We start from the raw sequence: 16,218 nt of genomic DNA, 5'->3' as shown, positions 1-16,218 counted from the left end.
GGACCCTGTCCCTACGCCTGCCAGCACCCCCGCAATGCTCTGCCCCGAGGGCTGGTCTCCAGACAGGTTGAAAACTGATGGGGCAGCACAGGAGATGGCTCTGTGCAGCCACCTGGGGCAGCTCAGACAATTGCTGCCTCTGGGGGCTCCCAGCTCCTCTCCTACCAAACCACAGTCCACTTGGTCAACCCCACATCCACAAGGCCAGACCCCCTCCCATGGGAGCAGCAGTACAAGCCCACCCAGAGGGAACGGCCCTTGCCCCTTCACCCCCGTGCCTGCCCGTGACCAGGAGTGCCATGGCACAGGCAGGCGGCCATGCACCCCATCTCCTCCCCAAGAAACCAGCCGAGTCCCGCACGGGTGCAGACTTCAGGGCACCAGTGCCGCCTCCTTCCCTTGCCCAGGTGACCTGTGCACCACGGCTATCGTGTGGCGGCGTGTCCCACCAGACGCACTTCAAAAGAGATTTTCTTTTTATCTTCTTCCCCTCCTGGGAAAGTGGCTGGCTCCCAGGTGCTTGGCACCAAGAGGCACTGCTTTGGCAGCCCAGTGCTTTCCAAGAGTTCTCCCAAGCCCCTTGTACACCGGCAGCACCCACTGCAAGCAGCAGCAGGCAGCTGGAGGGGTGAGCTGGAGCTGGGGGGTTCCTGGAGATCAGGACAGCCCCACCAGTACCAAGCGGGAAAGGGGACACAAGATTTGTGCTCAGAATGGTCCAGGGCATGAATTTTGGTGGGTTATTGCTTTATTTTCTGGGTCCACTGGCCCAAGGGAACATGACCCCATAGCAGGGCTGTGTCCTCACTTCTTAGCAGCCCACTCTCCTCTTGTCATCTACTCTGCTTGGCTCCATCCTTGTACCCTGGCCCCTGCAGGAAGTCAAGCCTGGAAGGCCACCACGCTGCACCAGGCTGTGCCTTTGAGATGATGTGAGCCCCGGGGAGCAGCACACCAGGACAAGGTACCTGCGCCTCTGCCCACCCCGTCCCAGCCACCCCAGCGCTCCCGCCTGCCCACTGGCTCGGCGCCCCATCGTGGGGCAGGCAAGGCAGGACAGGCAGCGGGACACGGCGCACGCCAGCAGCACCGGCACAGGGCACGCTCAGCTACACAGGTGCCCAGCACATGTGGTGGGAGGTGGCCCTGGCAAGTGTGCTGCCTCGCTGGTGCATGCACACACACACCCCGCACACACTGACCTGCTCACGCAGACCGGAGGCCAGCAGCGGCATGGCTGCTCCAGCACCCAAGCCCCCAGCTTGATGAGCACCCAACATCCAGGCCTGGCTGGAGGGAGGGGATGGCCGGGAGGCAGGCTAACCCCACGGGACATGGTGCTGCCTCTCGGGATGGGCGCTTGAACACTGGCCTGGGCTGGGATCCTGCCTCAGCCCAAGCACAGCCAGGCAAGCCTCAGACTGGTCCCTCCAGCAGCAATTCCTGCCCGCTCCCATCTCTGCTGGGAGATCTCCCATCTCTCTTCCCTAGGAGAGCCGGTGTGCCAGTGGGTGGGTGAGGCTGGGAGGGGTGCTGAGGAAGCAGAGCCCACACCCCCGGCATGGCAGCAGTACAGCTGCGGCCTGCGAGCGCAGAGTTCTGCAGCCCCTCCACAGAGCAGGCTGCAGGCGACTGCAGCCCAGGCACCCGCAGCCCTGTGCTCCCAGGCCCATGCTGGTGCAGCCCCTCGCAGCCCCGGTGCACACATGCACCCCCAAGTGTGGCACCAGGACGGGCCGGCAGCCCCTGCTCAGCAAGTGGGTCAGCTATATATAAACAGGCAGCCCCAGCAGCTCCGGCACCAGGCACCTTCCTGCCTTGCATCATTGCCACCCTAAAAACCATGGCCCAGAGACGGGGGCTGGCTTGTGGCAGCCGTGAAATGCTGCCGCATTGCCAGAGGCACTGCTGAATCTGCTCCTTCTTAGCCATCGCCCCCAGGGCTCCCAGCCCTGCACCCTGCTCGGCCAGGGCAGCCACCAGGGATGCGGGGGGCCAGGTGGGACCGACGTCCTCCGGACGGACGCTCCCAGGAGGCCATGGCTGCAAGCTGTGTGCGTACTCCTCCAGACAGAGCAGGCCCCCAGGAAGAAGATTTCCACTTCCATTTACCAAAACCAGGTGCCCCAGCTCCCAAGCAACAAGCTCAAAACCCCTCATTAAGGCTGGGCAGACACCTCCTGGGCTCGAGGCGCACAGGCATGCCCGCTCAGCAGCGTGCATGCGTGGGTTTGGCTTGTAGAGTGATGTCAGGCAGCCCCAGTGCGGCCCATCACTGGATAAAAACATTGCACAGGAACACTGTGCAGCCCCTGAAGTTTAGTCCCAGCATCCCCAGTTTGCTGCACCCCAAGGGCAGATGCCTTCCCCAGCGCAACCTGCCCCCCCTCAGCTGTGCTGCTGTGGTTTGTGAGTCCAGTCAATCTGGTGCTGGAGCCCAGGAGAGGCATGGTTTGGGGTGCTTTGGGCTGCTGCCCCCTTCACAGCCTTGCCTGCACCACACAGGAGGAGAGGGCTGGTGTTCATCCTGCACCCCCGCAAGCAGCTGGAAAAGCCCTTCGCAGCCTGCAGGTCTCCAGTTGTCTACAGTCAAACATCACCAGCCTCTCACCCAGCCCCGAGGGTTGGTTATTAGGGAAAAACACTTTAATGAGGCAGCTCATTAAAGGCAGGAACAGATTAGCCCAGGAACCCGAGGAACTCTGTAACTGCCGAGTTCAAGAATTGGAGAAACAGGCTTTTCCCTGGCAGTGATAGGACATGCTGCCTCAAAGCGGTGGGCTGAACCCATGAATCCTCAAAGCCCTTTCAAAGCCCTGCACCTCCCAGGAGTCTGCGTGAGCTCTGAAGACAGATGATGCCAGGAAGGGAGGACCATAGCTTGAGACCTATGAAAACACCCACTGAAATACATGTGGAAAATACTCCATCCCCGATAGTCAAGTTCAGGCACTGCCTCCTCCACTGATCAAGCAAAATCCCAGCACCAGCGCAGACTTCCAGCAGGGATGCTCCAGGGAGAAAGCCTTTGGCACGACACAGCCCCGCTGGACAGGAGCGACGTGGGAGGAGAGGCAAAGGCAAGCAGAGTTCAGCATTACAGTCACCAGAGAAAAATTAACCCTGGAAAAAAAAATCATCCTCCATTTCCCACTACAGGGAAAGGTTTGCAGACCATCTCCTGCAGCCAAATGAAGCACTGGTGAGCGGTGGAAGCATGGGGTGAGTGGGGTACCCCGGGAGGTCGGGGTTACCTCAAAGCCACTTGGGCAGCAGGGAGAAGAATCAGGCCCGTGTGATGTCTGTTATGAATGAAGGTGGGAACAGCGTTGCTAAAGATAACTTTATGAACAGGTACTATTAATAGCAATACTATAGGGCGCTTTTTTGTGTGCTTTCTGCAAGGCTGTCTCTGGGATTGGCGAACGCTAATGGATTGGGCCCTGCTACAATGCCAGGGAAGCGACCGTGCGTGTGCATCGCTGGAGCCCAGCAAGAGACTGATGCCCTCGAGGAATAAGGACCAGCAGCAAGTGGCTGACTGAGCCGGCCACCCGCCACCGCTGCGGCAGGCCAGTGCCGGCCAGGCGCTCAGACCGAGGATCCCGCGCGGGAGCTGCTGGCGAGGCTGCCGCCATGCCGGTTTCCATGACGACTTCAGCACTTGGCCCGAGATGGAGATGACGGGATCAGCCAGGAAAGTAACTGAGCGGAGCTGGCGTCCTCCGTCTGCCGTGGCCGGCGGCACAGCCCTGCCAGTCCTGCGCGGCTGGCTGGCACAGGGCGAAGCCCCGGGAGCCTCTGGGCATCTGGGTCCCCCTCGCCTTACAGGGCGTGCGCTGGCTGCCCGTTGTCCCCGTGAAGTGGAGCCTGCCTGTCCCATCGGTCCCTCCCTGACTCCTCCATGGAAGCACAGTCCAGGTGCCGACCCCCAGCCCCATGCTAGCCAGGCGCACACCCAGCGCCAGAGCACCCAGCCAGGTTTGTGCCCTTGGCTCTCACCCCAGTGCTGCATTTTCACTACTGATGGGGCTGTCTCCCCAGCAGCACCACTTCTGAGCACACACATCCCTTCGCACCCCAGATTGTGATGCCGGGGCCAGCCAGCACAGCGGGCAGCCTGGCAGGGTGGTACCCAGCTCCCCTCTGCATCTCAAGGAGATGCTGCAGCCTGGGGCCGAGCTGACACCAAAGCCAGCCAAGCCCGGCAGTACCAGCCTGCACCGGGACAGCCCTGATCCTCCCTGGCCCTTGGGCCCCATGGAGGCTTTCCCTGGCTGCCAGGTAATCTAAGATCAAGTGCTCCAGCAGACGTGCTCAGTCAGATGCCCAGGCACACCAGGGAGCAGTGGGGAACCGAACACCTGCAGCGTATGACTCCCCAGCTGGCATAGTCCCCTCAGCCCCAAAAGCCACCTGTGCCCAGCCCAGAAGCACTCCGCAGGGACCATGTCCCTTGCCAAGCCACCGCGCGTGGCCGCTGCTTTCCCAGGCTGCTGGCGGGAGCACACAGCACTGGGGCAGTGCGGCGGGTGGCTGGGACCCTCAGCACACCCCTGGCCCGCGCGCAGGATCCTGCCGCTCGCCCTTCTATTCCAGCAGTGCAATTAGCCTTGCTGACCCCTGAAATCCTCTGCCTCTCTAAGCAGCCATGCATTAAATCCCGGATCCAAGAGTGGAAATAGACTTCGTAAAAGGCTTATGGCCCTATTTATTACATTTTACGCATGACGGAGTCTGACAGCACGGCAACGGTGCTGCGGTTGGTGCTGGCTCTGCCTCCACGCCGAGGCAGAGGGACAGACGGACAGGCAGGGTCTGGAGCGGGCAGCAGAGCCTCGGCGGGTGTCTCCTCCTGGCCGGGCCTGGGTTGCCAGCTGAGTGCTCTCTCAGACGCAGGCAGGCAGGGATATCGATCTAGATGAAAGCTAACACCGCTCTCGGGGCTGGGTAACCGTATCTGCCGCACATTTGTATTCCTTAGAGCAGGGCGGGAGGGCTGCAGCCATCTGCCGGAGCGGCTTGGGGATCCTGGGGACACTGCGAGCCCTCCAGCCAGATCTCCACCGTGCTGCCTCCTCCCATTTCAATGCACAGCCTTTACCTTCTCTATTTCACCTCCACTTTGCTAGGGCCAAACAACACAGACCTGAGGAGGGCATCACCAAAATGGCAGGGTCCTTCCTTCAGACCCAGGTCACCTCCGCCCAGGAGGGACTGGTGGGGCTGCCACGGGCAGCGCCAAACCTGTCTGGTCCCTGCCCGTGTGGTGGGAGCCGAGGGGACATCGCGCGGGGGTTTGCAAGGTTGTACAAGGGCGCTGTGTGAAGCCAGCGTGCATGTGTTCACCGACACCTCCCTGGGGGTCCCACTGTTCAGCCTGGTGGCGTGGCAGGGTTGGCAGAGGACCCCGCATGCCGGGGTGAGTGCTGGCAGGAGGTTGCACAGCTCCACACTGGGCACAGGGCACAGTGAGGGGCAGGGATGGGCAGCAGGGAGATGTGGAGGTGTGCAGGGGGACAGAGCCACCATGTGCAAAGGAAGAACAAGAAAAGCACAGAGATGAAGGCTCAGATAGCTGAGGGACACTCCACTTTCCTGCAGAAAACATAAGGCAGCTCCTGTGCACCTCCATCAGGGCCTGAATCACAAGACAGATCAGGGAGCCCCTGCAGCACTGCTGGGCCAGGGAGCCAGGCTCTCGCTGTCAGTGCTGCAAAGCAGGGAGGAGCAGAGGGGGCACCCTTGTGTGCCCCCTCTGTGTACTTATAAATAGCCAGCTGCAGAGACTCAAGCAGCATGTGTCCCATGCCCCAAGTCCCTGGGACACCAGCACACATGGACACAAATGGCTGCTCCCCGCTTCCTTGGAAGGGACCCTTGGCACCCTCATCACAGGGCAGCCAGAGGCGTCGAGAGACAAAAACAAGGGCCACCCTGTGCACCTCCAACAAACCCTGTTTCCACCAATACTTGGTGCAACATGCAAGCTTTGCTGATCCCAGGTGGTACAAGAGAGCCCCACTATGCCACGTGGGCAAGCTAGTGACGCGGTCAGAGCACTCAGGCAAACCTATCTCTTGCGCTCACTCCAAAGGCAATGAGGGGTCGTGAGTGTATGAAGAAGCAGAAGCGGGTCCATGGGATGTGCACAGTGCTCGGATCCTGCTGCTGCCTGTGTCTCGGCCAAGAGTACGGGCCCTGGTGCCCGCAAGGGTGGGGAGCACACGTCCCTGGCAAGGGCAATGGCGCCTGTGGGGCGTCCCTCAGCTCCGCATTTCAAAGGGTCTGTCCCGCATCTTTCACTAAAGGAGCTCTTCACTAAAGGACTTTGATGCCTGCGGTGCCCCACACACCTAAGGGCAGGAGGACCTTTGCCCTTTTCTGCCTTTCTGCCCAGCCCCACGTTGCAGTGGTGACTCTGCTCCAGCAGCCCTGAGTGACCACCCCGAGGTGCCACAGCCCCACAGGCCCATTGGCAGTGCAGGATGTGGAGGTTCTGCTCCATAGCTCAGCTCTGCTTCTGTGCTTTGGATCACGGTTCTTTCCTCCAAGGGGAGGTGATGGCACGTTAGCAAGCATCATGTTTGGGCATAGATGGGCTCTGGCCTCAAAAGGCATTGAGACATTTAGAAAAAACCCTGCAGTCCACATCTCTGCAGGTTCTTGCTTCCCTGCCAGCCTGTGCAGCCTGGTTACTGCCATGAGCTCCCTGCTGCCCCAGGACATCCCGCTAACGGCAGGGGAACAACCTGCCCAGGCCTGATTGAACAAGGTTTAAACTCCCCCTTACAGACGTCCATAAAGGTCCCATACCCACCAGGGCACTCGCAGGCTAATGTCCCCTCCAGAGCAGCTGCTATATTTAGGTATCTAAATGAGACAGAGTGGCTCTTTCCAAAAAAGAGTTAGTTTGGGTTACATAAATACAGAGATAAACTTGAAAGCTGTGTTTTCAGATCCTTGCACTGCCATATGCGAGCAGCAGAGATGGGGACAGTCTCCTCCCGATAATCTCCCTTTCATTTCTTTTCGACTCAGCTGGATGTGTGGATGGGTTTCCAGTTGCCCTGGGCAGCCGGGCAGCAGGCAGGCAGCGCAGGCTGAGACAAGAAAGTCTGGGCAAGCAGACCCTCGTGGGCAGCCCCTGGTCACCGCAGGGAGGCAGGGGCCCAGGGGCTGCCGGTTCACCGCATCCCGGATGCACTAACACAGGAATGGAGAAGCCATCACCGCGTGCAGGCCAGGCAGCATGACCGAAAGCATGAGCAGGAGGAGTCAACAGAAGTAAATAAATGGAGCAGCCCCAGCCCTCCCCATCTGTGCCTGTCCCAACAGTCCCCTTGCAACAGCCCTCCCCGCTCAACTGCCGACTTCCTTCCTCCTGCATCCACTGCCACATCCCGAAGCCTCTGGTCCCATGAGGAGAGGAGACACACATGCACGAGGGTGTCCCGCACACCCACCGCTGCTCACCCCGCACCCTGGGGCTGCAGGGCAGGGGCTGTCCCTGCTCCCCAGCTCAGCTGCCAGCAGGAGCTTCTGGGGAGGGCTGGTGCTGGTCATGAGCAAAGCAGCGTCCCCGCCAGAGCTGGGTGACAACATGCACCACAGGGGTTTCTGGGGACATGTACCGCGTGCTTTCATTTTCAAAATATATATAAATAGACATACTTATTCCTTCCTAAAAGGACATGGCCACAAGAGAAAAAAAGGCAGTTCAAATACCATCCAACCTTTCAGCCTGAGAAAACCACACAGTTCTCACAGGCGCGAGTTCTGTTACCTGGGAAATGGGTTTTAGCACCCAAAACCCATATGCGCCAGTCTCCTGGTGGGGCCCACACAGAGACAGAAACTTCCTTTTTAAGAAAAACATTTGCAATTTTTTCTTTTCATTATTAGCACGGTTGGGTCGTGACTATCTGTGTGCAAGCTTGCTCGCAAGGAGAAAACGATGCTGGTTGGTTTAAATCTCCAGCTATGCAGAGCTCTGGGGTTTATGCTGTTCAAGGGAAGGTTTAAAAATCCTCCCATCATTAAGATGCTGGAAGGTGGCTCTGAGCCGCACACACCTCGCACAGGCAGGTCTGCAGGCCCCAGAGCAGAGAGGGAAAGGAAAGAAACTAAGCAGCCGCAGTTTAAAGGGAGCCAACAGGAATGCAAAGTTTAATTAGCTGGAAGCCAAGGGCCGTGGAAGTTGCAAACATTTGCACCGAGGCCGTGCAAGTCCCAGGAAATCAGGAAAGAAGGACTTGAGCTGGAACAAAGTTCATCCCCGCCGTGCTGGGTGCCAGGGGAGCAACCTCTGTGCGGCAGGAAAGGGCACCACTGGCTCGCCTGGCACAAGCCGCCGCGCAGCCGCCGGCGTCCTGCCCTGCCCTCCATCAGTGCTGCCTGTGAGCAGGCAGAGCCCCGATCCTCCAGCACACAGGCAGGGGCTCTCCCCACTGCCCTGAGAGCACGCACTCTGTCTGGGCAACATGTGAGGAGCCAAAGGGCTGTGGCCGCCCCAGCCCACCGGCGTCGGCAGATGATCACAGAGGGGCTGGCCTCGGTGGGGAAAGGGACCCCAGAGCCTGCCCCAGCTTTGGCCCTCAAGGGGAGCCGTGTAAGTGCGATGTTTTACACCTCCAGCTCCTTGCTGTGTTACCCCAGCACGTGTCCAACCATCACCCTGGCTGCAACCAGCGCTGCTCTTCCCTCTAAGCCAGCCTGGCTGCTGCGGGGCTGGCTGGAGCTCAGCCCCATCAGCCTTGTGCACATGCAAAGGGTTGCAGCAGTGTCCCACTGGGATATTTCCTGAAACACCCCACAGCTACATTCACACTTTCTTCATTAAAAAAAATAATGTAACTCGCTCCTACCTAGGCACTTTGGCTAAAAACGAAACAAGAAAAGGCTCAGCAAGAAGGCTGCCGAGGCTGGCGGACAGGGACCACGCTGGCGGCTCCCAGCAGCTCTGCTGCACCCCAGCTCTGTGCACCGACAGCTGGGGCTGCTCCGGCCGCGGGTCCCCTCGTGGCAGGACAGTCAGGTCCCAGCTGTCACTTGCAGGCGGCAAAACCTGCGGTCCCCCCTCATCCGGGCAGGAGGGAGGAGAAGAATCATGATCAGAGGCAGCTGGGCTTCCTTCCGTCCGCAGGCACAGCCGGCCGCCCCAGCACACTGCACCGGCTGCAGCACAGCCCCAGCTCAGCCCTCGGCCTGCGCCGGGATGCCCTGCCCTCTCCCCTCCATCTCCCCCCGCCACAGGATTTCCTTGCTCTTGATGTGCACGAAAATTAGGAAATGAGGGTTCCTTGGGGACTAGGTGGGGAAGGCAGCTTTTGGCGGGGGGAAAGGATGACACCTCCCACACCCCTTGCCCGCTGCCCCATGTGCCGGGGTTGAACAGGGTCTGGCAGCCTCCCCAAACAAAGGCCGGGGAAGCAGAAGCGACAGCAGTGATGAACTTGCTGCAAACTGAAACAGGAACTGAGGAGCCTGACCAGTGGCGCTGGCTCAGCAGAAGGGGCTGTTTCGGCCAGCATGCTCCAGGCCGCTGCAGGCAGCGACCGCAGGGCGCAGAAGCAGCTCAGAGGAAGAATTTAGAAAATGCATCTCAGAAAGATACGCTGCTCTGCAACGGTAGTCTGGAGCTGCAAGAGCTTGAGGCGCTCGTTTTATCCTCTGGCACCTCAGCACAAAAACATCCATATAAAGCATGTACCGCTCAGTGCCAGGGGAGGGGAGAAGTGTCACATCAGCCCTCCCCCACGCACCAGGGTCTCTCCCGCTTCAGTCCCCATCACACCGTCTCCCCCTCGCCAAGGGCAGAGGCCTCCTGCTCCCAGCCACAAGGGCAAACGCTGCCTGGGTGGGCAGGGTGCCACAGGAAAGGTGGGTACACACAGACAGATAAAAAAAGTTTCTGTAATCCTTTAGCAGGACCCTCATTGTGCTCCCCTGATGAGCTCCCAGTACAGGGGGCCATGGGGAGGCAGCTGGCGCCCAGTGCCTGCCGGCTTTGCCTCGGGACAGCAGGGATGCAAGATAAGCAAAGTATTTTCCCTAAGCCCCACATTGCTGCCCGGGAGCCAGCAGTGATCAAAGGTTAGTCTGGCTACTGGATGGGGCCATCCCAAAGAGCCCCCAGGGCTGCCACAGTCTCTACACCCCCACCAGCAGATACCAGATTTGCCACATGGGGAACCCCTACCCGGGGGGTTTCCAACTCTTACAGGGTCAAAGGAGATTTCCAGCTTTTATTTTTTCCTGTCTTAATTCTGAAGTGAACTGGTTTAATGTAGCAATTTGAAGCAGCTCAACCCTGGCTGTTGCCTCTGCCTGGGGAGCTGCAGTGAGACGGAGCAGGGTAAGGACGGGGCTGATGAGACCCTGAGTGCAGCCAGAGCTGTGCAAAGTCCTTTGGCCTTTCTTGGAAGCTCCCATTATAAAAAAACAATAAATAAATAATAATTTGTGAGCCAGAGCTCAGGAAAAGTGCTGAAGAGCAGAACAGCCAAGTGATAAGGGAAGGGAAACACATTGGCTGGACCATCACCCGGTGCCTACAGCACGGTTGCCCCTGGAAGTAGGTCATTACCTCACCTGACCACCCACCCCATTAACTTCAACCTTTAGTCTCTGGCTCATTACTACAAGCAAGAGGCAGCTTAAAACATCCTCTTCCAGGCGCTCGCAACAGGGTGGTTTGCTGGGCAGCAGGCAGGTGGTGGGAAACTGCCCTTCCCGACGTGGCATGCAGGCAGCAGAGCTGGCTGCCCACTCTTGGGCTGCAGGCAAGGGGCTGCCCCAGCCCATGCCCCCCAGGGAGGAGGAGTGCCGCGTGGCCAGGACGGTGGCGGCTGGCCCAGCACGGCTGCGCTGGCAGCAGCAGCTCCAGCGCGTACAAAGTTCCCCCTCTGCTAAATCACTTCAGGCTGCCAAGCAGTCACGAGAAATATAAGCCCGCGCGGGGTTGCCATGGAGCGGGGCTCAGCCGCGGGAGCCTGAAGCCGATTCCTCCAGCAAACGCGTTTGCCGACCAAGGCCCTGCCGGCACCTCGTCTCCCCAGCTCCTCTCACCCCGGCTCCTCGGTGGCAGCGAGTGAGCACAACGTGCGTTGTCCCGGCAGAGCCTTATCTCTGCGGACAGCCCTCCCTTCCCCAGTAGAGCCAGGGCCCCCTCCGCGCTGGAGAGCCCGACGGGTGCTCGAGCTCAGAGCACGCTGCAGGGATGGTGCCCCTCGCCCCGGTGACGCCATCTTCCCAAGGCCATGGGCAGAGGCAGAGGAAGCGGCGGCTTTGGTGGCGCTTGCCCCGCAGGCACTGGGTAGCAAAGGCACAGACTGTCCCTGCACAACACCTCTGCCCCAGCCAAATGGGTGATGTCCCCAGGCTCCCGTGGGTGCTGGCACAGGCCGGCCAGGGGAAAGCGTGCCCTTTGACAGCATTCTGCCCTCCAGCCGTGCAGACACGGGGCTCTCACGCTCTGTCACGAGACAGCCCCCAGCCTCACCAAACGGGATTTCAGAGCCTGGTGGGCTCCTGCACCTCGGGAGCGGGAGGCAGCAGTGGCTTGCAGCACACTAAACCGTCTGCCAGGAGCCAGCCCGCGGCATCCCTGTCCCCAGCCCCACACTAGGGACCATGGAACCCATTCCTCAAAGCCAGGAAGGGGTTTGGGGCAGGAAGGGCATCCCCCGGGCATTTTTCATTGGACAACTGACAGCGCTGAAGTGCAGGAGCAAGTGGAGTTTCTAGCTACAAAGAGGCTTTTGACATTGGAAAGGTTAATGTGAGAGAGAGATCCGTCTCCCTCACAAAGCTCCCTTTGCTGGAGGCACTAGGTTGAGACCTTAATTATTCACCTGTTGGAGAGGTGCCTTTCCATTACGGCATGAGACCAGGGCAGGGATGTGCAGGCAGGAGGGAGGAAAGCCCACAGCATGGGGCAGCCCTGGGGCCCTGCCAGTGTGGGGAGCACCAGGGGATCCGGTCAAAATCAGGGGGAGAAGGCAGGTGGGTGCGCGGGGAGGCTCTCCAAGGGGCCAGATCTCAGGCCAGCCCTCCTTTCCCCCACTGCTGCTCCCTCCCGCTGCTGCCAGCGGCTGCTCTCTCCCGGCTCCGAGCGGCAGGCTCAGCAGCACGCCGCACTTGCCATCTCCCGCAGCCACTGCTGCGGCGCGGGCGGCTGCCGGCATCCCCAGCAACAGCCGCCCCCAGCTTTGCAAACGTACCGGCGTGGCCTCTGCTAACTGCCACCGTCGGTAAAAGCCACCACGCCACAGCCACCTTGCAGTGTTTTCCTGGGAGAGTGAGGGGGGTCTCCAGCCCCAGCGATGCAGCGGCCCTTTGACCCAAGCTGCAGCAATGCAGCCAAGCTGGAGATACACTTTGCACAGGCCCTTGGGCTGTCTCAGTCATCCAGGCACCCCCCCTCAAAAATCTGTGAGGGAAAAGCTGCAGAGAAAGCAGAGTATTGGTCTGCTTGGTGAGGACTGTCAGAAATTAGGGATGCGTCCCCACTTCATTAGTAGCAGTACAATCTACCCAATGGACTGCTTTTCCACCGAGGGCTTCACTGTGCCTCCTGCACTCATCAATGGATTAAGCTGTTAGCAGGAGGCTGAGAAGTTAAAGAGGGAATATTGTATTTCAGTTCATGTGATCTTTAAGCATCTCTCCAAGAAGCAGCCTGGTTTTTTGGTTTTCTTCCCCCTGCTGCACTTTGTTTGGGGTTTTTAAACAAATCGAAGCCGTAAGAGTCACACTGCTCCTTCCTCTCGCAGGGATGCTGAGAATCGCCGGCTGCTCCACGGTGCTCTCGGCAGAGCTGCCTGGCTGGCACTTTCCAGTGCCTGGTGCCAGCAGACGAACCAGCTACAACCAGCTTCATACCTCTGAGCAGCAAAGAGTTGCACAAAATGGATTAGCGGGCCCAGAAATGGTATGTTTAGAGCCACAGCAAAACAAAATCACTTTTTGTGTTGTTAAAAAGGGAAAAGGAGGTGGCAGGAGAAAGGCAGAGACCAAGTGAAAAACCCTGATTTTCTTTCTGTAGCAATGCAGGTACCACGTGAATCATCGCTGTCCTCGATATGTAAATAGAGGTTAGCAGGCATCCTCAGCACAAGCCTATATAGTTAGGGGACTGATGCAAATATCCATGTCAAACCTTCACCATTGCGTTTCCCAGAGAGCCCTCCTGAGGATTCCTCCCCTGGAGAGGATCACCGGGCACCTGCACGCACCCAACTGCACCCTTCTCAAAACCTACTGCGAAAGCAAGGACTGGGGAGGAGCACAGGGGAGAGAGGAGGAGAGTCAGAGTTCCTCAAGATTTCCACGAAGGAAATGGCTAATATTCATGATCTCATGGCCTCCTGACATTGTAGCCTCTCAGGATAATCTGATCTTGTGCTGGAACACTGGGGACTTTGTGGAAGCAGCTTTCGGGCTTCATTGAGAAGTCAGTATCCCAGTTGTAAGCAGAGGCTCGTACAGTAGTACTGGGGCGAGCCGTCAGCAGCCGGCCCGCGCCCGCGCCACGTTACAGAGCGGGCATGTGACAGCAGCCAGGGCTGGAGCCTGCCCTGCAGTTTCATCACAGGTTAAGGTACAAGCACAACGCACTCTTACTACTTCAGGCGTTTCTTAAGCAAATGCATGCAAATCATAGCTGGGGGGGCTCTTTTTTTTTTTGGCCTATTTTTCTTTTCTTTTTACCCCAGCCTTTAACCCCCCTACGCACGTGGGGACAGAGAGGAAATGCAATTAGCAAAAGCAGGCGCCGGGTGGGAGAACAAACGCAGGCTGCACAGCGCTGCCGAGGGAACCTGCAGCCGGCTGCCAAGATCCCTTTGCTGCTCTTCGCATTACACACCCCGCAGACATCAGACTAGCACTAACTCTGTGTGTGTACTGCTCCCTCCAATATAGTTCAGGTATGGGAGAAGGAGAGAAAAAGAGGGGACAGGCACAGCAAAGCGTATTTTAGGAGATGCCATAAAAACAGTCTTATTTCATCACAGGCCATTTCACAGTCCCAAATTTTGCAGGGGATGTTCACAACATGGTGGTTTTGCACCAGAGAAGGATGACAATTCGCAGGAATTTTTGTTCCCCTTAGCAGTCCCTTTTTGGAATAAGATTCCCAAATTGGCACATCAAATACTGACCAAAAGGCAAAAAAGAAACAAGCCTTCAGATGCGTGCTGCAGTCACACAAGCTTTTCATTTCATGTTAAGCATGTGGAGAACAGGCAGGTTATTGCAGGGAATTGGAGCCAGGAACTTTCACCTGCCCAGGGAGCAATGGGGCTGGTGGGAGCTGCAGCCTTTCTGCCATACTTCCTAGGGATGGCATCCCACACAACCAGCCTCCTCTTCTCTAGCTGACGGTTCCCCCAGCAATAATAAATCCGTCCAAATCAGAAAACACAAACCGCTTACAAAATCTTCTCGGCCCACTTCTCACCCTTCCTGACCCTTCCGCTGGAATCAACCTGTCAGCAGCTCTTCGTTAACAGCCAGAGCTGCCGCCTGCCCCCTGCGCTGCCCCCAGCACGCTGCCCAGGTCCCATGCCACGCCGGAGCGCTCTGGAGCTGGTGTGTGCCAGGAGAGGCACCGGGGCTACAGCAATCTAGCTGGTGGCAAGACCTGCCTGGTTCTGTCTGGCACATGCACCAGGGGCAAATCTGATTTACCAAGTCTTGAGACCTTATTTGTTTTGAACCCAAACAGCAGGATTAGTCCCCGTCCTGTTCCCCCCACACATACTCCTGCTGTTTGCAATCCCAGAGCTAAACTGGTGAGAGAGCAAGGGTTGGGATGAATGTGCTAGCTTCACAATCGAAGCTATTTTGTAATCTATGGTTATGAAAGTGAAGGGCTGGAGGGATGATATATAACTACAAAAAACTCTTCCCACTTGCACCAGCCTCATCAATCCGACTGCGAAATGCGCGGTTGTGCTCCACATCAGTCACGGCTCTTGCCACTGCCCGGCTTATTGTATAGCGCCTCTCTTCCACCCCCCAAAATGGAAAAGCATGCAAGCCCTATAGCCAGCACGGCTCGCTCTCGTGACCGTGCGGGAGCTGCCAAGGAGCCTTAATCTGATTTTAATACCCAGCTCCGTCCAAAAGGGAGCCCGCCCATCCAGATTTTGGAGCCGCTGACTCGCAGCACCGAGACCCCTCTCCCCGCCAACCCCCCCTTCCCCAAACCTCCATCCCCCAAGATCCCAGCCCGTATGCGTGTAACTGACGCTCGGCATGACTCATCCCACCGCCCGGCTCTTATCAGCCCCCACCGCGCAGCCCCCTGCGGAGCCCCCCCCGCCGCCCTGCACCGCGCCGGCCCCCTCCCCATCTTTGCAGCGGGGGGGGCTGTTGCAAAGCGGGGTGTGTGCGCCAAAACCGATCAACCCACCAACTTCTTCCCCCCCCCACTCCAATTCTCTGCAGAAGCTGGGGGGGGGGGGGGGGCGGGGGGGGCGGGAGTCCACGTGCGAGTGGTGCTGAAAGCGCCGGCGGGGCTGCGGGGTTGCTGCCGCGCCGGGGCCGCCCCGAAGCCACGGGGAGGGGCGCGCAGAGAGCCGCGGCGGCGGCAGGCTTCCGCGCGTCCCCCCTCCCCGTATCTCCCCCTCCGCACATCCGTGCAGCAAACGGGACCCCCGCAGATCCTCCGGGCCCCGGGGGGAAGCGCCGGTCCCCGCACCCTCCCGGAGGCGGGGTGAGCGAACCGGCTCTTCCCCCATGTGCCCCGGGAAGGAGCTGGGGGGGGTCTGCCGGCTTCGCCCCCCCCTCCCCGCCAGTTGCACCGCGCTGGGGAGCCGGACAGCAGAGCCCCTCCACCGCCCTCCTTACCTGGCTGTCAGCGAGGTAACTGAAGACGAAGGAGGAAAGATCCTCGTCGAGCAGAGAGCTGCAATCCGGCCCCGGCTCCGCCATCTTCCACCTCCGGCTGGGGCTGAGGCGGCACCGAGCATGCAGCAGGCGCGGCGGCGGCGGCGGCGGGGAGCCGGGCGGCCGGCGGGGCGGAGCCGCCCGCAGCCCCCGCCCGCCGGCTGCGGGAGCCGGGGAGGGCGGCGGAGCGGGGGGGTGGGAGGGAGCAGGGCAGGGGGGACACCCGCGGGTGCGGAGTGCCCGGGGGGCTTGCAGCCACGCGCGGGGCACAAGCAGCTTCCCGCGGGACGCGTGCCCACTCGGGGTACCCGCTTCAAGCAC

At 59.5% G+C, this 16,218-nt stretch overlaps 1 protein-coding gene across 2 annotated transcripts in view; it reads right to left on the bottom strand.

Annotated features, from left to right (window-relative positions):
* The window catches only part of PPARGC1B (PPARG coactivator 1 beta), a 57,999-nt gene extending 42,032 nt beyond the window's left edge, over positions 1 to 15,967 (bottom strand). For both annotated transcript variants that reach the window (XR_012625011.1, XM_074838694.1), the window contains exon 1: positions 15,859 to 15,967. Coding sequence is in view for 1 of the 2 variants with exons in the window: in XM_074838694.1 (XP_074694795.1) it covers positions 15,859 to 15,942 (84 nt within the window). In the remaining variant the exon portion in view is untranslated. The remainder of the gene's footprint in view (positions 1 to 15,858) is intronic.
* Between the last annotated feature and the right edge of the window lie 251 nt (positions 15,968 to 16,218).

The sequence above is a fragment of the Strix aluco genome, chromosome 13 (genome assembly GCF_031877795.1).
Source record: "Strix aluco isolate bStrAlu1 chromosome 13, bStrAlu1.hap1, whole genome shotgun sequence".
Taxonomy (NCBI): Eukaryota; Metazoa; Chordata; class Aves; order Strigiformes; family Strigidae; genus Strix; species Strix aluco.
This window is presented reverse-complemented; position numbering and strand designations above follow the sequence as displayed.